This window comes from Schistocerca nitens, chromosome 7 (assembly GCF_023898315.1).
Source record: "Schistocerca nitens isolate TAMUIC-IGC-003100 chromosome 7, iqSchNite1.1, whole genome shotgun sequence".
NCBI lineage: Eukaryota > Metazoa > Arthropoda > Insecta > Orthoptera > Acrididae > Schistocerca > Schistocerca nitens.
Window position 1 is genome coordinate 426150660 of NC_064620.1, and position 25092 is coordinate 426175751.

A 25092-nucleotide genomic window follows, 5' to 3' on the forward strand; every position below is an offset into this window, starting at 1 on the left:
CCTCCCAAAACTGACAAGCTCCCATGAGGTGTTCATCAGTATAAATTGCCTCATCTTGACTGGTGATTATCTAATTGTCTATTACTATTCTTCCAAGGTCTTTCCCTGTTGTCATGTCCTCTATTTCCATTCCCATTACTATGGTTGATCCATCTGTTATCACTTCTATTGTAACCACTATTATTGTTCTGATATTCGTTATCATTCCTGCCTTGATTCCTGCTCTGATTCCACCCCCCAGGTGGTTGATTGTCAAATCTGCCATTATTTAGTCTCTCATTTATCTACGTATCTCAAGAACTGATCTACAGAGTCGTCTGGTCCATAAATCAACTCCCACTGTACGCTTTTCAGTAATCTCTTTTTTAAGGCATCTATTTGTATTAGTTCATCAGAAGGTTTGTCTACGTGTATTAATTTCCTCAACTGGCTTTCAAAAAAACACTTCATGCTACCATCACCTTCCCTATACATCCGACCATTCAAAAACTCGCTTTTAATCCTAGCTTGCTTAATTTGTGACCAAAACATATTTAAGAACTTTCTTTCAAATTCATCATATGACGTGGTAGAATTTACATTCTGATTGGCCCATGAGATTTCCTCCCTGTCCAAAAATCGCTTAACAAATTTAATTTTAACATTATCTGTCACATTATTACTAAAATTATCCTTACAATTCTGTAAAAAATCAACAGGATGCAATTTCCCATCTCCTGGATAGCCACCCCATACACAATTAATATTGCTAACAAAATTTCTTTGGGCTACACCTTCTTGCAATTCTACAACTTTGTTACTTAAATCTACAACATTATTTTTACATGAATCTATTTTTTCATCACATTTCAGTTCTACATTACTTATTTGATTAGAAATGTCTGTAAGTTTTAACTCAAAGTTCCTTTTGTAAGTTTCTACTTTTTCTTCTAAGATTCTCCTAGTCTGAGCAACCTCCACTGTAAGTTTAGAATTTTTTATTTCCACATGTTTATGTAGTTTTTCAAATATTTCCTCATTTTTGGACAATTCTTGTGTGAAATTAGTTTGTAATATCTCTAACCTTCCTTCTACTGCTCCTACATGAATATTGGGTTCACCCTGCCCTGCTTCAACGGTAATTTTTAGTGCTGCCAAACAATCCTGGATTTCCCTTACCTGTCCCATCTGTTCCTTCAGTTCTTGCCTAATCTGTCCCATCTGTTCCTTCGCTTCTTGCCTCACCTGTCCCATCTGTTCCTTTGCTTCTTTCATATGCTGCATTAATAACATTAACAAATCATCTCCGCCTACTCTTCCCTGTGCAATTGGAGTACTCGTGGTGACATTTTCACTGGAACCTTCTCCACCAAAACTTTGATCTACACTTGGATTACTGTTGGACGATAGTTCACTGATACTTGATCCTAGGTCCAAAGTGTTTTCTACAGAAGATTCACCACCAACACGCTTCTCTTCATTCATTGTCGTAGTCTCGTTGTTGATCATACAACACACACACACACACACACACACACACACACACACACACACACACACTACTAGCCATTAAAATTGCTACACCAAGAAGAAATGCAGATGATAAACGGGTATTCATTGGACATATATATTATACTAGAACTGACATTTGATTAAATTTTCATGCAATTTGGGTGCATAGGATCCTGAGAAATCAGTACCCAGAACAACCACCTCTAGCTGTAATAATGGCCTTGATATGTCTGGGCATTGAGTCAAACAGAGCTTGAATGGCGTGTACAGGTACAGCTGCCCCTGCAGCTTCAATACGATACCACAGTTCATCAGGAGTAGTGACTGACGTATTGTGATGAGCCAGTTGATCGGCCACCATTGACCAGACGTTTTCAGTTGGTGAGAGATCTGGAGAATGTGCTGGTCAGGGCAGCAGTCGAACATTTTCTGTATCCAGAAAGGCCCGTATAGGACCTGCAACATGCGGTCATGCATTATCCTGCTGAAATGTAGGGTTTCGCAGGGACTGAATGAAGGGTAGAGCCATGGGTTGTAACACATCTGAAATGTAACATCCACTGTTCAAAGTGCTGTCAATGCGAACAAGAGGTGACCGAGATGTGTAACCAATGGCACCCCATACCATCACGCTGGGTGATACACCCGTATGGCGATGCCGAATACATTCTTCCAATGTGCATTCACCGCGATGTCGCCAAACACAGATGCAACCACCATGATGCTGTAAACAGAACCTGAATTCATCTGAAAAAAAGATGTTTTGCCATTCGTGCAATCAGGTTCGTCGCACGCACTCCTGTCTGTGATGCAGTGTCAAGGGTAACTGCCGCCATGGTCTCCGAGTTGATATTCCATGCTGCTGAAAACGTCATCGAACTGTTCGCGTAGATGGTTGTTGTTGTGCAAACATCCCCATCTGTTGACTCAGGGATCAAGACATGGCTGCACGATCCGTTACAGCCATGCAGATAAGATGCCTGTCATCTCGACTGCTAGTGATACCAGGCCGTTGGGATCCAGTACGGCGTTCCGTATTACCCTCCTGAAACCACTGATTCCATATTCTGCTAACAGTCATTGGATCTCAACCAACGCGAGCAGCAATGTCGCGATACGATAAACCGCAATCGCAATAGGCTACAATCCGACCATTATCAAAGTGGGAAACATGACTGTACACATTACTTCTTACACGAGGCATCACAACAACTTTCACCAGGCAACGCCGGTCAACTGGTGTTTGTGTATGAGAAATCTGTTGGAAACTTTCCTCATGTCAGCACATTGTAGGTGTCGCCACCGGTGCCAACCTTCCGTGAATGCTCTGAAAAGCTAATCATTTGCATATCACAGCATCTTCTTCCTGTCGGTTAAATTTTGCATCTGTAGCACATCATCTACGTGGTGTAGCAATTGGTGTAGCAGTTTTAATGGCCAGTGTGTGTGTGTGTGAAAAAATCACACAACACTATTAAAAATTAGAAAATTAAAAGCAGTTACTCATTTGAATTCCAGTGGTGCAGTCTGAGAATTTGGTCCATTATCATCTGGTAATGATATTCAACAGATGATTTGCGATCTTCCCACAGCAGGTGAAGTTTTGTTTTTTCCCTTCGGTCTTACCATACACTGTGGTAGTAGTATGGTATTCTGCCTCATGGCGGGTCTTGTCAAGGGTTAAGCCTCTTCCACATTTCTCTGTCCATAGTTAGTCTTTTCATTTCTGAATATTTGCCTCCTTTGATATTGTCCAGCATTTGACATCTTTTCCCTCTTCCCCTTTTTCCCTCCACTATTCCTTCTATTTCTTCCTTCAATAAACAGTCTCTCCTCAAACAATGTCCAATCCAGTTCCATTTTCTCTTTGTGATGACTTTCAGCATGTTTCTTTCTTCTCCAACTCTTCTTAATACTTGCTCATTCCTTACTTGGTCTTCCAATTTCACTTTTTCCATTCTTCTCCATATCCACATCTTTAGTGCGTCCAATCTTCTTTCATCTTCCTTCCTCAATGTCCAGGTCTCCACACTATATAGTGCAACGCTCCAGATGTAAGATCTGGCAAATCTTTTCCTCAGGTCTGTCACCACAAATAATTCTCTTGGCAAAAGTTGTCACTGTTTATCTCTTGCATTGGTTTTTTACATAGCCTGAAACAATCACTCATTAAACACAGTTCTCATTTCAATCAACAAATCCCAGCTCAGCTCCACCAACTATATCGTTCCGCTTGGATCATTAATTTAACTAACTTTCTGTAGCCTGGATTTCATTTGATGAAAGAATATAACAGTTTCCAACTTCACAAAATTTATTGACAACTGAACTGCATACTCGTCACATTAACAAAAACACTGACTGACATACTTCACAGATCTCTTTGACTGACTGACAAAACAGCTCAACCACTGACTCCCTCGCAGCATTGCTGTTTTACTTTATATAGAATTTTAACAATAAATTTCAAAATATCCCATTATTAATTTTGTACAATTTTGATGTTACAATTAAAATTTACAAAATGTAGAGAAACTGATGTTACAGCCGAATAAGGTATAAAATACAATATAAATGGACATAACTTTTAAAGTATCATCACTAGTTTTAAATATGAACTAACCTTCAATGACAGTACAAATCTCATGCTTTATCTGACTACATACGTAAAATTTACAAGTAAGGCCTCAAATTCAGAAAATGGGAAAGTTGTGTGATGTAAACAATTGGAGAGATAAGTAGAAATGTAATTAAAAGGTATATTAATTACAGAGGAGGACACAAAAATAGATAACAAATGAAAATACATCGTTTGGTAATAACTTTTAATCCATTTCTCAAGATAATGACGTTCTCTGTGTTGACCCACCAATCAACTGCACATAAGGTAATTAGAGGCGCCATCCACTTATGCCAACATTTCCACAACCTCTTAATATTTGCCGCCAGAAATTTAACACTTCAGTTTCTTGATTAAACATCTAATTCAGCACCTGCACATAATTTTGTTAATGACAACAATCCCCTGACAATCATGATAATATACGCCCTTCCAGAACAGTCTATATGCTTTCACAATGAATATCAAGTGTTTTAGCAAACTGGACAGAATGACACACATACAAGTCCCTGGGAAGCACTGACTTGTCTGATAACTCTCCAGATGAATGTTTTTTAAAAAAAAAAAAAAGTGGTATAAGACATTTCATACGATTCTTGTGGAAGGCTGTATCATTATAGGCTCATTTGAAAGTGTTGTATTAAAAATCATGAGAGGAAAAATATTAGCTGCCAATGACTCACCATATGCATCACAAGGGTGTTAGAAAATGAATGTCCAGGAGATCCAGAGATCAGCCTTCTATGGGATATGTTTATTACACTTCGAAAAACGGACATAATTGACATTCAAGATGTGTTCAAAACAAACCATTAACGTGCACCATGAGCACCAAACAAGAAATGGTGTGCCACAGTGATCACAAAGGTTCATACCATTAAGATCAAAGGCAAACTCCTTGGAAGTTAAAAACCATGTGGAACATTCAGTTGGGTATATAGTCTTAAAGAATGCATGTAGAATCATATTGGTGTAATGAGATGATGAGAACTGATGCAACGTGATAGCATGCAACAAAATGCAGCTGCAGATGGTGTGATGATATGTTTTACAGGCACAGTAAAAAAAAAAACAACTAGAGGCTGAATTTGTCTAGTGATTGCAGGTGGTATGAATTGGAATGTCACACACTTTTCAGGAGGAACAGTTTACTCTAAAGGAGTATGATTTTTATGTGCACATCAGGAATAAAGCTAAAGCAAGTTATTTTGACCAGCTACTGGCCAGAACCAGTGCTCATACTATAGCTGTAGTTCTCTTACACCCATTTTCACATTCTTGCTTGCTGTGACAAAAATATTCCCTACTCTCCTTGCAAGATCACACACATGAGAAAGAATCAAAAGGGGCAGAGCACCTCCAACTTTTCGCAGCACAAGAAATAACTCTCCAGCCAGTTTTGTATCTCTAATTTCCAGGGTTCCTTTCATATGCATTTCCTCTTCAAACTCCCATTGATTGGAGTTGAAATGATGGGATTAGTTTGTTTATCTCATCTACAAAATTTTTGGTTTATTCTGCAGTTTGCTATGCATTGCCAATTGATGCTTTGTTCGAAATTTCGTAATCTTACATCTTCCAATTCTGTAGAACTATTTGAAGTTATGCAACCGTCCACTGCTTCCCTTGAAATCACTGTAATCTATCTTGTGCTATTTGATATGCATAACATAGTAGGTTACTATCATGCATATCCTCTCAATTGCATCAAGCATCCTGAAGCATGGAAACACTGGTTTTTATAACAAGTGTGCCATGTCCTCCCTTGAATATCTCTAGTTCTTCTTATGCACTACATGGTCATATTGCTGCGGATTTCTTCAAGATGTGTTCATAACTGTTTCTTTACTATGATGTGGATGATGTTGCATGTGCATAATTGTGTTTAGTACCTGTTCCATGGACAATGATAGTCCTTCACTATGTTTCACTGGAGACAGTATATGTCGCTCCCTGTCTGACAAGGAGAATAAACTACATGGTTCGATACCTGTTTCAGTATCACTTTCACTTGTTAAGTATGTATTGTCATCATTTTACTCTTCTTGTACATTGTTCACACAGTCGAGTGCATATGCCACTGCACATTCCACACTCATCTTGCAGATATGCTAATATTTCATTTGTCACTTCTTTCTCACTCTGCAAAATTCCTTGCTTTCCTTTCTGACAAAATGTCAATTTCAGCAACTGATGTTGTAGATGTAATGCAATGTTTACTTTGTTCATTGCGCCACTGCTTTGCTTTGTATCAACAGCACCACTATTGTAGCAGTGTTGCGAGTTGCTCATTGACTAAGCAGTTCAACTATGCTCTGTAGCCTCATGCTGTATTCACCATTGGATACCTCCAATCCCATGCCCTATTGCCATTAGTAGCCAGTATTGTCATTGCATGGCAAACAACATGTGGGGCACTGAATGCTGTAAACATCATTGACCTTTTGTGAACTCGCATTGAAGGGGTTCCTTGTTAGTGTTTACAAATGTACATGACTATATTCTTTGAAAATACCAATGTAGTCAAGAAAATATTAATCTAGCAATGGAAGATACACAGCAGCTATGTAGTATAAATGACACCACAGCACCTTTTTTTTCAAAATAGCAGCTTTCTTTCTAATTTACTTGGTTAAATTTAGGTAGCACATACATGAATAGCATTAAGCAATTTATACGATTTATTAGCTTTTTGTTAATGTATTCCATATCATTGAAGGTCCCCATGATGGGGCATGATGAATGAATCAATCTCCTGCTTCCTCAGATCTCTGCAGTTTCAGTCAAATCTGTCTGTTACCTATAAACTTAGTGAGAGAATTGTTGGCCAGTCCTTACCTTCACGAGAAGTATCAATAATGCCAATAGACACACTAATAGTTTCCTCCTTGGAGAGGAGAGAGAGATAGATTGTGGAAGTTTAAAAAGGAAGGACCCACCTGTTGTGATTATATTCTCTCCTTATACTGAGGTCAAAGTGGCTTGTCCTTAATTGTTAACCTTCACCAATTTATTCCCCCCAACTCCTCAAAATTAGGAACTATCAGTTCCAAAAGTGATGATGGTGTAGGTACTTTTATATATGTGACTATTGGCAGCACTGAGATTACTGGCCAACAATTCTATATCAAAATTTTATAATTTTCTTTAGGAAATTTTCTTTTGATACAAGTGACGGTTATTTGCTTAGTTCCTGTAGATTTGTGTCACCTTTATACTTTTTATTTAAAAAGAATGAATGTGTTAATTATTTAGAAATGTGTATGTGAACCAGGGCAGTAATGGCTTAGTATATAAAAGAGAGAGAAAGAAAACATGTTATAATGCATGTATCTTTTATACCTAAACATAATTCCCAAAAAGTTTTATTGTTGGCATTTGACCATTAAGCTCAGATAAACTATTAATTTCTATTGGTAAATCATTGTTGGACCTCAAAATAAGTTGTAAGCGGCCACCTGTTATTCCCATCAATTCTTGTTGGGAAGTTTGCTACCTAAAGTAATCTAAAATTGAACATCAGTAACTCAAGATGCCCGCCTACCTGAAAATCAACGTTATAGTGTCTCCAGATTGTGAACCTCCATTTAAATCTACAAAGCCTTATTAATCTCCAACTACTTAATTAATATTAAGAGATTTTCTTCAGGTGATAGGTAAGCTCTTAGCACTTTAGATTATGTGTACCCATACAACTATTGTGCGACAACATTCTGTTCAGCTTAATATTGATTAATCTATAAGACTGGGACTTTAATTTTACATATGATTTAGTGTCCATTTTGTAATTAATAATAAAAATCAATACCACCTTTACAAAACTTGTTTTACATATGCATGTTGTATGAAATTGTTTTAGTGATTGTGCTTCATGCATCAGATAGGCTCAAGATAAAAAGCATTTATGCTAAGCAGCATTATTGCTGAGGTTCATTTATTCTTCAGTTTTTCATAATTTTTTCCTGTATTGATTGTCATTTGACCGCTTCATGCTTTTCAACACTGTGTTATTAAATGTTGGATTAAAACAGATTTACTCTGAACCTCAATATTTTTGGAAAATCTTGTTGTTTGGAGTAAATCTACTTTATTGAAACATTTTTTGGAAAAATGTTGTGGTTTGGAGTAAATCTACTTTATTGCAACATTTAATAACAAAGCATGCAAAAGCATAAAACAGTCTGAGAGTAACAAGTGACAATCAATACGTGGTATAGTTGCAAAAAGTCCAAGAATAAAAAAGCATCAGTAATAATGTCACTTAGCATGAAGATTTCATGTCTCGAGCATATTTGATACACAATGCACAATTGCTACACTATAATACCCAAAACAAACTGAATGGTTCTGGAAATTTTGTTAGTAATCAACCTACTAATTATATGTACTCACCATTAATGCATTTTGTCAAATTATTTTTTGGTGAAATGAATGTAAGCTAACAAAAGTAAAGCTTAAGTCTTTAAATAAATAAATTTATTTGTGAAAATGTTAAAAATTACAAACGTGAATTCAGTTCATGATTGTACAATTTAATGATATACATGATGCATTCACAATTCTATAGTTCACATTTATTGTGGCATGTTATTTCAGCTTTCTTAAGCACAAAGTTTACTTTATGCAAAGGTGCAGTAAAAAATTATTCCTTTACTTTTAGATACACATCTGCATCTTAACCCTCTAGCGGGCATGCCTACGTATGTAGTGCGCCAACCACAAATAAAATTGTCTTGCAATGTTCCATTGTTAGCCCACAATTGTGAGTCCATACCCATTTCTTCATTATCACTTCAGTTAATACTGTGATAAATTGTGTTGTCATATAACATGTGAGCAGCAGTAATATAAAAAACAGCAAGTTAAAAAAAAAAAAGTTCCGTGCAAGAAAATAACCCAGATTGCAAGCAATGACCCACTCAAAACATTCAACAGCACAGTTGCATTACATCCCAGCCAACTGCACAATCCCACTATGAGGCATTTATCTACAAGATAATTAGTAACCAAACAAGCAGTTGGCTGGGATCTAATGCAACTGTGCTGTTGAATGCTTTGAGTGGGTAATTACTGTGAGGTAACACCTGTCCGTGGTAATAGAGTGATACAATGAGAGTTTATTACATCACTGTTTAACCAAACAGTGCTTCAGCTTGTATTATGTAAGTTTATTTTATCACTGTTTAATTAAACTAATAGTAAACAGTGACTTTATTAATGTGTGTTTACCTTGGTAACATAAGGACAGCTATTCTCTACATGTGTGCAAAACATGCTGCATGTCCACCCGTATTATTAAAAATGGCAGACCCGCTCAAGAGTTAATGACAAGCAGATGAATATTTTTCTCATTAACTTTGCAATGTTATCAGAACAGAAAAAAATTACTTTTGCTGCTGCAATGTTTCTACTGTGTTAAAATAATGAGATCACTGTGATGGAGAATGTAATAATGACAGTTCACAAAATCATTGAGAGAATGACAATAATAAAGTTACCGTTCAGAAAACTCAAGAATAATTCACGTAGTTTTGAGACTTCTGGGAAGCCCCATGTCTCAGAACATATGCAAAAATCACAGTACTTAGCAGTACTTAACAGAGGATAATTTATGCTGTACAGAATAACCTACAGAACAACTGGGAGATCCAGCTTTGGTAATTATCATCTGGAGTGAAGTCCAACAGTGAGTGTGTGATGGTAGATAACATGATATATGGAGTAATGTTGTTGCTTGACATGAATCTACAAAAGATCAAATACAAGCACCACTGAATAATTAATAATTGCACTACAGGTTTGTACAACTAAGTTGATATTATTTCGACATCTTGTTGCAATACTCAATGTCATAACACTCAATACTCAATGTGGTAACACTATAATCTGTAGAAGAAATTAATTCACTTATACTCCTCCTGTTTAACATCTATCATATTACTGCACCACCTCCTTGCAAATAACATACTTTTTCTTCCACCATTTAGTTGTTTGAATCCCTGACATTACAATCTAACACACATGTGCTCCTTTGTTACAGTAAACAGAATTTGCAATACACATATTACTCTGTATGATTCAAATCGTTTTATACTGGACACCAAAGAGGGAAATGATAAGTTTCAAAAACTTGGATGTACTTCAGCACTATAAGGAGATACAGTAATGTTGAATTAGCATTCCTAATTTTTTTGCCATTACTGATGGCTTATCAATATGACAGCCATAGTTAATATATTTGTGCCTCTCAGCAGGTTGAAGAAATGGATATGAAGATGGAAAGAAAGACACAATATATGTTAAGTGTTTGAGTAATTAAAGAAGCTTTTCAAAATTTGTAAATAATATTGGTGAAATAATTGTATATCATAATGGCTGCTGCTTGACTTTCAACAATAGAAAACTCTTAATTTATGTGTTTTTATCCCCAGAGAAGTGAGGAGAACAGATGTAGACCTACGTAAGAAATATGGAATGTTTCTCCAACTACTGTGTAGGCCATTCCCCTGTTTGCAATTTAGCAATTTCTTCAGATACATCTAATCATGAAATGTACCTGGTTGTCACATATATAAGATAATAAACATGGTCTTTAAAAAATTGATCACTACTGATAGATAGTGATGAAGCATCAGACTATATACCAGTCATCTGGTCTCATGCACCACACACTTTGACATCTCCTTACTCAATCATACCATTTTCATCGGTTAGAAACGGCGGTTTCGCCTGCGCACAGCAGTTCGCCGTCTCCATGTGAGAGCAACACCAATCACAACAAGGATGATCAGCAGCACACACAATCCTAGTATGACACCAAGTGCCACACCTGAGCCACCCATAGTAAGGCTGACATTCACATCTCCGTCTGAGGCTGCTGTCATGCGACTGAATGGTTCCCTGCACAGTGCAGGCTTCGACTGATTGAAGAAATGTACTAATCGCCTTCCTCGCAATGCTGCAGGTGTGCTACATCTGCAATAAAAATAAGATGTAACTGAAGTTGGTGTAAAACTGTCAACAATAAGTCATGTGGGCCTAAGAACATCTTACTGTACCTTTTCTGAGAGTATGAATAATTTATTGTATTCTAGTAAAACATTGTTTTCTAGTGTTAGACAATATGCCTCCTTTACAGTTATTTATTCAGGTGGAATTTTAATTATGGTAAAACTTTTGGATACAGCAATTATTTCACAAGGGAACACTACCAACAGCTATAAGCCAATTAAAATTACCTGACTGCTGACTTCTGTCAATTGCTGCTACAGTATTGTCACATCCACTGCCAACTACTAGTTGTTGTAGAAACGGTGATGTTTGCTGATGACACTAGCATTTTTATAATTTGAAGAGGTTGATAAAAACTGCCAAGATGGTTGATATCTCTCGGCATGTCTTACCACGAACAAAGTACAAGAACAAACTGCATTCTTCCTACACTCTCCATACGCCATAAGCATGTCGGCTTTTTCTGGTTTGGTACACTCATGATCTACTGCTTGGATGTCACACTATTAACTGATGAGTCAGCCACAATTTACTCAAGGAACACACAAGTGCACTGTAAACAAACATACGTAGCACCTATGCAAGCTGAATGTCAAAAACAAGTGTCGGTGTGGAAAATTTTCAAAATATGACATCTTGTAAATGACTTGCACTGGAATCCTGTAACATACACCACTGACATTCTAATTTACCCTACTTCTAGTATGCTAATGTCAATAGGTATTGATCCATTTCAAAAAGTGTTATGTTTGCACAAAAAATATGTTTTCTAACTATTATTCCAATCTGTTTGTTGTCCAACAATGTGACCCCCTGATGACCAGTCCATTGTGTGAAAACTGCACTTTAATAACACTTTTCTATTTCTACAATATTTGCAGTCCAAGCTTTAGGTGATTCACCCTGTATAGGTCAAGAACAGGAGTGAGGCAAGTACCAAACCTTGCTGTACACTGTATTTAATATTTCGTCATTCTGAACTGAGTCTTATTCCTTTTGCATCACTTGCCAACGTGACAAGCTCTTTTCTGTTGCTAATAGATTATTCCATTCACACAAGGGGACTGCCTTTATGAGTTTAGTTTATCCCAGTAAAATTTCATGGTCATACAATCGAGGGTCTTGGAAAGCTCACAGAAGTTATCAACAAGGTAATTTTTCTTGTTTAGTTCTATCAAAGCTGAGTTTGCTAGATCATATATTGCTTTTGTGCTAAAAAAGGCTTTTACAGATTCAAACTGGGCTGTTGTTAATAATATAATCCCAATAATCTTCCGTAAGCTATCTTGTCCAGAATTTTTGAGAACACAGGAAGGAAGGAGATAGTTATCTCAATAGAGGTCAGTTGATTATTGCCATTTATATAAATGGGTGCTGCTACTGCATACTTTTCTTTCACAGAAATGTACCTTGACTACATAACTGGTTATGAAGGTAATGTAACTGAAGAGGGTAGGGGGGACTAGCAGATCAGCACAAGATTTTAGCACTTTGTTTGCGACACTACCACAGTTGGAAGAGTGACACAATGATTTTTGTGACCTCTCTACAGACAATTTGGCAATACTAAAGTCTGCTGGTGGAGTATGCAATGTCTCTCTAAGTTTAATGGATCTACTCTCATTGGATCTGAGATCTGTTCAAAGAGTGATGGAGATATACAGTTTGAGTATTACTAAAAGCAATAGAAAAATTCACAAATGGATCTAGCAACAGACTAGAATGGATTTCATAATTATGGCTAACAAAATGAAATTGTGTTTGGTGGGAATGGACGATTGTCAAATGATGGAAGTTATTTCCTAGAGTATTTGAGATAAGAGAAAACCATGGAGATGACATAATATAATGGGGTAGATAATATCAGAAAACATGTAAGAGCACAATGGGCACAAGTAAAAGTTCAAGAGAGGCCTTTATGCCACTGTGGATGATGATACACAGAGTGTAACAAGCAGTACCGGAAAGAAACACGCTTTGAGAGGTGGTAGAGGATACCTTGAGTAGCAGCTGATTCATTTTGCTTATAATTCCAGATTTTATTGTAACAATAAATCAGACCAGATACCAATACTAACTAACCTTGTCAAACTACTGGGCTTATTTTGTTTTTTATTTATGTAAATGATATTGAGATTCCAATCAATGCCACTCATTTAACTCTGTTTGCTAATACAAATGTTTTTGTAACTGGTGTAAACCATGCACTGCCAACATCTGCAGCCAGAGTTTTGGAATGTATACAAAATTGGTTTTAAATGGACAAGTTAATTTTTACATTTCAAAAACTAATTATATTCACTGTATAAAAACCTGAACCTCAGAATTCAAAATAACCCCAATGAGAAGGTAGCTGTGACCAAATTTTTAGGTTTGCATATTGGAAAAAATTTAGACAGTATGCAAAATAATCTACCTTCATTGCATCCATTCTGCTATTACCTGTAGCCTCACTTTCTGAGATCGTAATAAGGGAAACTAAAAATGATGTTCAAACAATGGAAAATCCAGGACATAAAGTTAAAAACCATCTTCACTATTCAAAAGCAAGCTCTTGGAATAAATATCAACAGTTCAAGGCTATCAGCCTTCAAACAGTTGTTTTAACATTTAAATATTCTACCTTTGCTATGCTTCTACATACAAGAAAGTGTAATCAATATAAACACGTGTAACGCCGTTTCAAAACTAACTTGATATTCATTCTTATGATACAAGAACATGCAGTCATATCCATATAAAAAGGATAAGCAAGGTTCTATCACAAAAACAAGCCAACATTCAGGATATTAGATTGTATAACAAATTTCTGACACAGATTTTTTAAAAAATTGTTGCCACTTAAAAAAAGCAGCAATTTAATTTTTAATGACCAACTGTCATTACAGTCTAAATGAATGCTGGCAATAAACTTGCAGCAAATAACTATTGGTGCAAGTAACTATTTTTGTTTATTATATATTAACAGTATTTTTAATCAAGTGTTTGGTATAATGTGAATGAGTATTTTTGACAAAAGCATTAGAACTCAAATTTTATCTGTATGTAAATAGCAACTATATATTACATACAAAATACCTTTTTCATACATTTTGTAATTTAGATTTTATTTGTGTGATACTGTCCACATAAAATACATTTTCATACATTTTTGTACTTAGAGGCATGTATGCAGTATAGGTAGGGCTCTGGTACTATGCACCTTTGTCTTGCATTTTTTTACACTATGTATTTTCAAATAAAATCCTTGCAATGTATATTGTCTCTGGATGAATAAACTACGACGACTACTGCTATTGCTATAGTAATTCAGCCTTGTGAAAGTATGAGTTTGGAGCTAGAAATACTATCAAACATCATTGATTATGGCTGTTAGTCCTGCTTATTACCTGAGCTCGTACAGAAGGTCAGCATGAGTTGTTGGGTATAGAAGTGTAACGACAGTGTCCACCATCCACTGCAGGGAGCATTGGCAGTCCCAGGGATTGTGCTGCAGATCAATCCATTCTAGATTTTCCCACTGAACTGTAGTCTGATCTAGGGTCTCCAGGGCATTGCCACTCAAATCCAGCTTGAAGAACATTAATGAGAATATTATAGTATCAATACCTATTGCATTGCAACTATAAAACACAAATTTGTAGACATACAGACAACTTACACCATATGAAATAATGTGAGCTCATAGCAAAATGAGCCAAAAGTCACAAAGGGGTTGTAACTGTGAATCACTTTTTGATTATTCTTTTCTCTTATCTTTTGTTTCAGTTTCTGACAGGTGAAGTGTAAACAATCACAAATCCTTGGTCTTTAAGTCTGTGATGTATTGGTGAAAGTAATGATAAATAAAAAGTTATTCACAGTTATGAACCCTTCATGACTTTTGGGCCACCCTGTGAAAGTGATGACTGCCAAGTTGACATTTGCTTATTGATGACTCTCCTCTTACACAATACATCATCATCTTCTGATGCAAACAATTCTTTTTTCAAGCACCTTGATCAGTCATGTTAAGTTTGAATGGTTCAGTTTATCATAATTTTCTGTCCACAAGAATAAATGTCTTTCAGTTAGGATGACACCTGTATTGAAACTTTTATCTGCACATTCATTGACTTTTTGGGCAATTCAGCTTGATGAAACAGATATTAAACATGATTGCAATCTCATTTAACAAGTAATGCTTCACCTTCAACAATCAATAGTGAACAGTGTACACACCAGAGGTGACTAAGTATTATTTTTTAAAGTAGCACACCCGGAGTTGATGTGGTAAGCAGGTGTTTGCTACAAAACATCACCAGTTTAAAACCATGTGTCTCACATGCAATGCTCATTCAGTACCATATATGCCTAAAATTTTCATTTGTGATCATAGCCTCCTTATCTCAAAATACACAGCTTAGAGTTTTCTGCAATGTGTCTAATTTTTATTCTAAAGCTTTTGGAACACACTTTGTAGACTACCTACAATGCACTTTTGCAATCAGCTCATAGATGTGATTATAATGCTGTCACTTGTCTCACTTGAAAGTTCTGTTGAATGCTCCTTCCACCTCTCTGCTACTCGTTTTAAGGCCTGCTGCAGGGTAACAAACTGCAATGGGCAATGGTAAACCAGGTGAGTGGCTGTCTCTCTCATAGACCAGCTTCCATCATGACATTCCTGATGATACTAGCTGATGTTCTGGCTGCAACTTATCTGTTAATTTATTCTGTGACTACTGTGTCATCAAAAAGATAGCTCACCTAATGTGGTGCCCCATGTGTGAATCAGTACACTGCTGGTATTCTGAACTGGCATGATCAACTTGCATGGTTTTGTAGCATCTCACAGTGACACTGAAATATAGCTGACACCTCATGTTTAGCATGATGTTGTAATTTGAAGGGCCATCTCAGGATATTCGTCGTCTGTATGTGTTTTGCTGCTGTGGCATATAGCTTGGTGCTTGTAATCATTGCATTTACTGCCGTCTATCAGTGATGTTTTGCAAATATGATGGTTCTCTATCACAGCTTTAGAAGTATTAATGTTCATTTTTATTAGTGCACAATAATTTTATTTGAAATCCATAACATATTTTTATGAACATGGTATTATGTTATATATACTGAGAACCTACCGTACACAGAGGCAATCCCTGAAAAGAGTCTGGCTGCAAACTGCTCAGCATGTTGTTGTGGGAGAGTCGCAGTTGCAGAGTGCCAGTTCTACAGTTGTCACCACTAGTAGAACTTTCTGCAACGTCACCTGTTTCTGCCTTCAGTAACCCATCAAATGCTCCTGCAGTCACCTCTTTTAGCAGAAGATCAAATACAGTTTCATTAGATTTGCAATAATAGTCTGTCCTTCTGATGGAACTGTTTTATTTACAGTCATTTCAAGAAAATAATTAAAATTTATTGTACTAAGCTACTGTTACCTTTATGGAATTACACCAAAGTGCATGGTTATCAAATAAAATTTTAGGTATTCAATATAATTATTGAAACCAATAACTATTGCTTTTTGTTACTGTTTATTTACATACCATAATAGGAGACAAAACTAGACAAACTGAGAAATAAAGCACTAAGAGAGATGGCTGGGATTAAAAGAGCACTACTACAGTGAGTCAGAATATACCAGGTTAATGGTGGAACCAAGAAGAACAGTTTGACTAAATCCAGAGAGAAAAATTGAAGAGACTTGGGAAGAGTAAGAACACACCTGAAAGATGATATAAAGATGGACATTACAGGAGAGGAGGAACACTAGATGACATCATGAACAGTAATATATACTTGCAGAGGAAAAGATAAAGGAGGCTTGCACACTGCACTGAGGGAACTGCAGCTGTTAAATGACAATGATGATGAACTAGTTTTAAGTACACAAGGACTCATCTTCAGATATTCAGTTGTTAAATGATAATGATATTGATGATGATAGTATTAATTTCAAGTACACAAGCACTCATCTTCATATAGTCAGATCATATGTCTTTCCAAATAGCTAAGTCTGACTTATTCTTTTAAAATTCTTAGGAAGTGCATCTTACTAACAAGCAAAGACACTTTCCACTTCACCAGTAACAAAACACATTGTAAGATCATTCACAGCATCCAATCCCAAACAAAATGCTTACAAAATCATGTTTGATACATGTCACTCCTAAACTGGTCAGACCATTAAAAGCTTTGAGGTTATGTATGAACAATACATGGATATTCCTGGAAATAAAAATTTAAACAAATCAAAGTTTTTTAAATGATATTATTGTATACTTTGATGCACTAAAATACAGCGAATTAACACTCCAGATTCTCTATGTTGCTCTAAAGGATATGAAAATGGATCTCTATGAATAATTAGAAATTTGCACAGAAAATGAAACGTCATCTTCTACTATATTTGATAGCCAAACAGAAATTGCTTTCAGTTCCTTCTTGAAGGATTTTCACCGATCACTGACACAGTATAATTAATAGCTGTGATAGTTACTGATTAACTTACATGCTATGTATACTCTAAGTACTTGTACATATAGGAAACAAATTCGAGACCATAATTCCTTATCTGTGTAAATCATACAAATTTATTTCTTGGACTTTGTGTATGTAGTTTCTTTATTTCTTCGACTTTGTGTATGTAGTTTGTTATATTAGGTTGAATTAACCTTCAGGTATTGTCATTTCGTACTTCTCCTACCTCTAACCTCCTACTCTTACCATCTTGCGCAACATGTCCACACATAACCCTCACTCAGTTTTTATAACACACAAATTACTCCTTACTTCTCTTGTGCAATGTTGGTTTAATTGCTACCTTAGTATGTAGTCATGCTATCAACTGCAGTAATGATACCGGAGAGCAAGTTTTTATTAAAATACTGGCAGACCCTCTTTTAAACAAACCTTTTTTCCATTAGCAAAGAATCCTGCATCCAGAAACCATTTATTTTCTGCTAACATGTAACACAATAGTCTTGTTATTAACAGGAGCAAATTTTTATGATGAACATCTGTTTCTGTTGCTTTCAAACATAGCATTTTTGCAAAGAAATTCACAAATACGAATTATATCTTGTGATACCTTCTTTCCTTGAGCTCTTTTTATATGTAAACACTATATCAAGCTTATGCTGATGTATTCATGTGATGCAGTACATCATTTAGAAGCTATTGTCTGTGTGCTTCTCACAGAACTGCTGGCAAATATTTACCTCCAGGAGATCAAATTGTTAGTACTGCTAACAGATATGTACAACAGTACATATGAGTGCAAGGAGCTATTCTAGCTTTTGAAACAATTACTTTCTTCCTCAGGTAGGAAACAGAGACAAGTTGGGAAAAGTTAGAAAGGAAGATTAGACTTCATAATGAGAAGAACCTATGACTTGTTGACAACAAATAACTGTGTGTTTAGGTGAAATGAAATTACAAAGCCAGAATGAAATTACAATTATCGATAACAAGTCAAGTTACTTTAGGTGCAAAAGTAATGTGCATCATTATGTATACCATATGTGCATGACATTCCACTTAAAATACATCCAGCAAAGTTGGTGCTTTTGCAGATGACGTGAGTGTTATAAAAATCTGGCTAGAACTACTTCAACAAAATAAAATGTTACTAGTATTTTTAAAAAAAAATTAATAAGTGTAAAACTGAAGTCCTTTCCAGATGTCTTGAAAATAAAATATATCAGGCATCACACCAGATGTGAGGTCTGACAAGACATTTAGCACGATGTCCAAGAATTTCTCTTTCAACTAATATGTGGTGAAACAGTCTGGTAGATTTTGAATCTTTGCCTTTTGCGGGTAAGTTCTCTACCAACTGACATATTCAAGCACAACTAGCAACTTGACCAACAACCCTATTTTTGCCAGAATCCTTCCTCAGCTTCAAAACTTCATAGTAGTTCTCCTGCATTCCTTGTGAGACTAGCACTCCTGTAAGAAATGATTTTGCAGAGAAACGGCTTAATCACAGCATAGGCGATTGTTTCCAGAATTAATTTTCACTCTTTAGGGAGTTTTAAAGCAGCCTAACTCTGCTGCAGAGTGAAAATTCCTCCTGGAAACAATCCCCTAAGCAGTGGCTAGGCCATTTCTCCACAATGTTCTTCCTTCCAAGAGAGCTAGCTCCACAAGATATGCAAGAGAACTCCTGTGAAGTTGAAGGAGGGAGGAGGTACTGGAAGAAGTAGAGCTGTTGGGGTGGATTGTGAATCATGCTAGAATAGCTCAGATGGTAGAGCAATTGCCTGTGCAAGGCACATGCCCCAGATTTGAGCTTTGGTTCAGCACACCATTTTAATCTGCTAGGAAGTTTCAAATCAACACATATGCCATTGCAGAGTGAAAATTCATTCTATAATATGTGGATCTCTCAAATTAACTCTCCTTTAATTTTGGAAACACACAGTATATTCAGTTCCACTGAACAAATTAACAGCTCACAAAAGTTTTGCACCTGCATCATGAGTTCGAGAAGTGTGGTTAGCATGGGAAGTTTCCTGCCAATTGGTGAATACTACAGTGTTGTTACTAAAAAATCCAAGCACCAATGTGAGACACAAAACATTTAAGACATGCCACGTTGTGGTTTTTCATGGTCTCAATACCAGATGATGACCAAAATTTAAAAATTGTGGTTCTTAGGCAGCCCAATGAAAATGCAACAGAACTGCCCTACTGTCTATTTGGAGGCAACCCAAGTAAACAAATCATCATCATCATCACTATCAGTTTGAGCAGATTAGTGCTAGTCATAATGTTAGCATACTTTATAGAAGTGACTATTTCTACCTGTCAATGTAAAAACTAACTCATTCCGTAACTATGAAGGCACTCCTTCATGATAGTATTTATGGACAATGAGGTGTGAATATCTGGTATCAGGCTGCATGGATCTCAAGGCATGATAGAAGACAGTGTTGCTTTTTCCAAGATTGACCTCACTGATGCATACCTCCAGCTCGCCTTAGATGAGGCATCTAAGAACACTGTCATCCTTAACACGCCATTTGGGTTGTGTAAGTACAGGCAACTCCACTTTGGCATTTCTTCAACCCCTGCAGTATTCTGGCAACTTCTGCAACAGCTGATAAGAATACTCTGGCATATGTCAATTACTTGGATGACCTTACTGTCACAGGACCCTCTTGCCAGGAACATTTGGAAAACCCACCATACCTCATTCACGACACTGCAACATGCAGGCCTTAGGTGTTGTTTGGAGAAGTGCAGATTTTTTCAGCCAGGAATGGAGTACTTGGGGCGTTAGCTCTCTAAAGAGGTAATCCAGATCCAGCCTACCCATCAGGATGCTGCCACCATCACTTCTTTACTTCGTCCTAAAAACTTACGTGAATTACAAGCATTTTAGAGGAGGCTCAACTATTACGCTAAATTCTTACCCCAGGTAGCCCACATTGCACAACTTTTCAATTACTTGCATAAAAGGAGACCCCTTATGCCTGGACCCTCGCCTGCAACAAGGCTTTTGTCACATTTAAAACAATGTTGACATCATTGCACACTGCCTCAGGCCCCATTTTCCTGATCGTCTGTTGGTTGTGGCAGTCAATGCATCCATCTACAGTTACGGAGCAGTCTTGGCACACGAATATAGGGATGGTTCTGAACAGCCTATAGCATATGCATCCAAAACTGTAACACTGGCACAGCACAACTACTCCCAGGTAGAAAAGGAGGCTTTAGCAATAGTGTTCACAGCCAGTAAATTTCATATCTGTCTTTTTGGGACACAGTTCTCTCTAAATACAGATCACAAGCCATTTGTGGCTTTATTCGGGCTGCTATCAGTCTCTCAGAACAAACAGCGCAATGCCTCCAGCGCTGAGCATTGTTCATCAGTGCCTACAATTACGGTACACTCTCCGGTACAAGCCAACAGCCTAGAATGCTAATGCTGACTCACTGTCCCATCTACCGGACAACGAGGATGCTGATTTTGACCACCAGGAGGTTGAACATCAACATACATTGGAGGGTTTTCTCCTTATGGCCAAGTGTGCAATGCACTGGGCCCCGTCCTGCAACAGGTCCTTCACTATGTAATCCATAGATGGCCCCATTATCTCACTAGTTGGTTGACGACACTCCACATTTGGAAACAGCATTCTCACAGCCTCTCAGTTCTGGATGGTGTCATCCTTTTGGATCTGAGATGGATGCACATCAATTGGTTATTCCAGCAGAATTGCGTTGTCAGCTATTGAGCTTGCTTCACTGGGGTCAATGGGGTATGTCCCACATGAAGACACTGGTATGCCACTATGTGTACTGGCCCAGGACCAATGGTGACATCAAAAAGATCGTCTATGATTGCGCAGCATGCACATGGCACCAGGCAGCAGCCCTGCAATCCTTTGCACCTGGCCTACTCCTCACATCTCCTCACAGCATCTATCTCGATTTTGCAGGCCAATTCTTAGGTTCTATGTAGTTGCTCATTGTGGATGCCTATTCAAGGTACTCCTATGTTGTCCAAATCCACCATGACTCAGGCCTACCTTTCTGCCTTAGCACAAGTTTTGGCCATCAAAGGGTTGCCTCACACATTAGTCTCTGACACTGGCCCTCAATTCATGGCCTCTGCCCATCCCCTCTGCAGCCCCATTTTCTACTGTCTTCTGGTGCCAATGTGACACAACGGCCAGAACCTTGAGCTGCTACTGTGGGTGTCCTGTTGTCACTCTGGCCCTCCTCTCTAACTCCCTATGGATCAGTGGTTCCCCCTGGCATGCCATCTCCATCGATGTCCCAATGAACACTGCCAACTGCACTTTCTCCCCACGGCCTACAGTCAATGAGATGGCACTTTTGCTCATACCTTCATTTCACCTTCCACAGCAATATTCACAGCATTTCCAGCTGTATGCAATGGTTTCTGGATGCCACTGTCTCACCACGTGAATACACCAGCCAACAGTGTCCCTTGTTGCCCACATAAATACTGCCATAACTTGACCACGCAGTTAGTCATGTACTTCATCTGATGGTGTTCAATACTATGTCCACTGTAATACTGACTATTCATTGATAACTTTGCTTTAGTATTGCTTTTCCTCTTTGGTCTTGATTTGGACTGTGGCTCTTACTTGACCTGTTGACAGCATCGTGTCAAAGGTTCATTGCACTTTGTTGTTACATAGGTTGCTATTGACTTACTCCTGTTGTGTCGGGTCTGCCATTTTCTCAGCCCAGATGCTCAACTCCAGCATGGGTTTGAGTCCCATCTGCAGGCAGCCTTCCCACCTTTCATCACCATTTCTCTGGTTCTCTGACATGTACACCAGTATCTGGACACTTGTGGATATAGCAGAATGAATGAATGAATAAAATGAGTTTCCATATGAACTATATGGAACCCATTATGAACACTAGTACAAAATACTCAGTACTTGGTGCATAAATAATGTGAGCAAGGGAACACTTCAGAAGGAATATGGATCAATGGCACTGGGTTATCTCTGTTGATATGTCCAGTATTTGTCTGTCTCCTGACAATCATTACAGAAGAGTGTGCATGAGGCCAGGTATCACTAAATGTCCAAGGTATACAGTCTTGCAGATTCATCAGGCAGGTGGGTCAGTCATGTTGTGGACTGGTATCATGTATGCATATTGGATGCCTGTGATTAATTTCAATCTGAGAACTGTGGTGCATTAAGATAGGATCCTCCTACATGTTGACCAGCACTGCAGTCAACATTGATGATGCATTTATTTCTGAAGACCGTAATGTATGAGCACTTCAAGCTGACCTCATGAACAACTTCTTCCAGGAGACATTAAACTAAACTGAAGGCCTTTGCAGGACCGCACATGGGATTATTTTTCTGGGAGGTGGGGGCCAACCTGGAAGCTAATTTTACTTTCAAGTACATCATTCAAAGGATACACTTCAATTCTGATCTGCTTTGAATGTATTGTAGTGTAGAGAAAAACTAAGAGACACATATTTTTTTATATGTTCCCATATGGTTGTTAAGAGGGTGAAACACCCCTTGAAAAAAAAATTAGAGTAATGTTTGTGAATGAACACTGTTGAAACAATACATATATACAGTTTTTAATGTATGTAACAACAGGGCACCCAGATTTAGTAATTTTTTTTCTAAACTCTCAAACCCCACCCCCAATTTTGTTTTTCGTTATGACATTTGATTAATGGCATTTTTCATACCAAATTAAAACACATAAGATGAAGTGTATGTATAAGATGTATTTGTCAGAAATAAGCTAGAAATATCTCTATGTCGCTGTACATGCACCCAATATATGTCTGCTTCAGTGTCAGTTGTTATGTTGGATTGTTTAACAAGTCTTTCCCAGATAAATAATTCTAAATGTATATTCTTCTGTAGACATATCTTGTGTTATGTATGTGTTTTCTTTTTACATTTGGTGTGCTTATTTGTTTTCAAGTGGTAACCTTTCCAGATTTAATTATGTTATATTTAAAATCATTTGTATATTATTATTGTGAAATTATTGTAAACCTTTAGAATAACGAGGAAGTGTAGAACTGCAATGGTCAAAAAATGCAGAACGCTCTGATTTTTCAAGGGCGTGTTTCACCCCCTTAAAGTGGGTGCTTCTTATTTTGCTCTACACCGCAACACACTGAAAGTCAATGAAAATCAAAGTGTATCCTTCAGGTAGGTTTATTTGCCATTATGATTTTTATATTATAATTAAATATAATAATAATTAAATAATTTTTTATCATTGAGCTCTTTACATGCAAAACACCTTTCACTTGACCTCGTCGTAGGCAGGAATAGATAATATTAAGAAAGCTTTTTGGTACTATAAATTTTCCATCATATCTGATATTATCCCAAACTTTTTTTTTTGGGGGGGTGGGGGGGGGGGGCATTGGTGCATTGGCCCCTTGGGTACCCCTCTGTGTGCATACTAGCCATTTGGCATCTGTGACATAAGTAAAATTGGACAAGTATGGAACCAGTTGAAACGTGCAGCATGTCAATGCAGGATCCATCACCACACACTGGATGACCTCAGAATCACTGGTGAAGAACAAGATCAGGTATAAACAGCAGTATCTCAAGAACATTGAGGACAGAATGTCATAGAGATACAAGTATGTTACAATACACATGGAAAAGCATCACAGTACTGAATAGTTTCCAGCAGCATATTGTGATTTTACAGGTGTGCAAAGATGTATACTTCAGAATAGAATGCCTTTGTTTTGATTAATGTTTTGTTTTTATTTCGTATTCATTTTTTCATTCCCTGCACCACTTGAATCTAATTGCATATATGTTTACAGATGGTCCAAAACTTTTTGTGCAATTTAGAATAACTTCAGTAGTGAGTGTTACAAATGAATCAGAATCAGTGAATGTGGTAGAATGCTCCAAATTTTTGTGTGTACATATTGATGGAAATCTGATCTGAAGAAAACATGTAATCAGATGCCTCACATAACTAAGATCAGCAACTTTTGTAAATAAACAAATCAACACCTTCATATATTATGCATATTTCTACAAATTCATGTCTTAAGGCATACTTTTCTGGGATAAGAACACTTCAGAGAAATTTATGCTAAATAATTCATCATGATTTTGATGAGTAATAACGCCCCCAGTTATAACACTGGAAGAAAGTGTGCCTTTGCCATTACTGGAGCTGTCAGTGGCTAAGAAAAGCATTCAGTACACACATATAAAAATCTTTTATCATTTGCTCAACACCATGCCTGTCAAGAAGCAAAACAAATGTTAAGACTAGTCCTAAATCATTTCTTTTTGACCACTGTTTTTGTTCTACTGATGAATATTTAATTAAATACTGGTAGCATGTGTAGTGCAGCAGACAACTATGTTGACCAAATTGTTGCAATTGGGCTTCACTTTCTCTGAAGGTAATGACAAATACAAATATGTTCATTTCTATTGAATTTATACTACTGTGACTTT

At 37.2% G+C, this 25092-nt stretch overlaps 1 protein-coding gene across 1 annotated transcript in view; it reads right to left on the bottom strand.

The window, feature by feature from the left end:
• Positions 1–8572: 8572 nt before the first annotated feature.
• LOC126195360 (slit homolog 1 protein-like) overlaps positions 8573–25092 on the bottom strand; it is a 129389-nt gene continuing 112869 nt past the window's right edge. The window contains exons 8-10 of the mRNA XM_049933938.1: positions 16249–16421; positions 14512–14693; positions 8573–11086 (exon numbers count right to left, since the gene is read on the bottom strand). Coding sequence (XP_049789895.1) covers positions 10822–11086; positions 14512–14693; positions 16249–16421 — 620 coding nt within the window. The 3' untranslated portion in view covers positions 8573–10821. The remainder of the gene's footprint in view (positions 11087–14511; positions 14694–16248; positions 16422–25092) is intronic.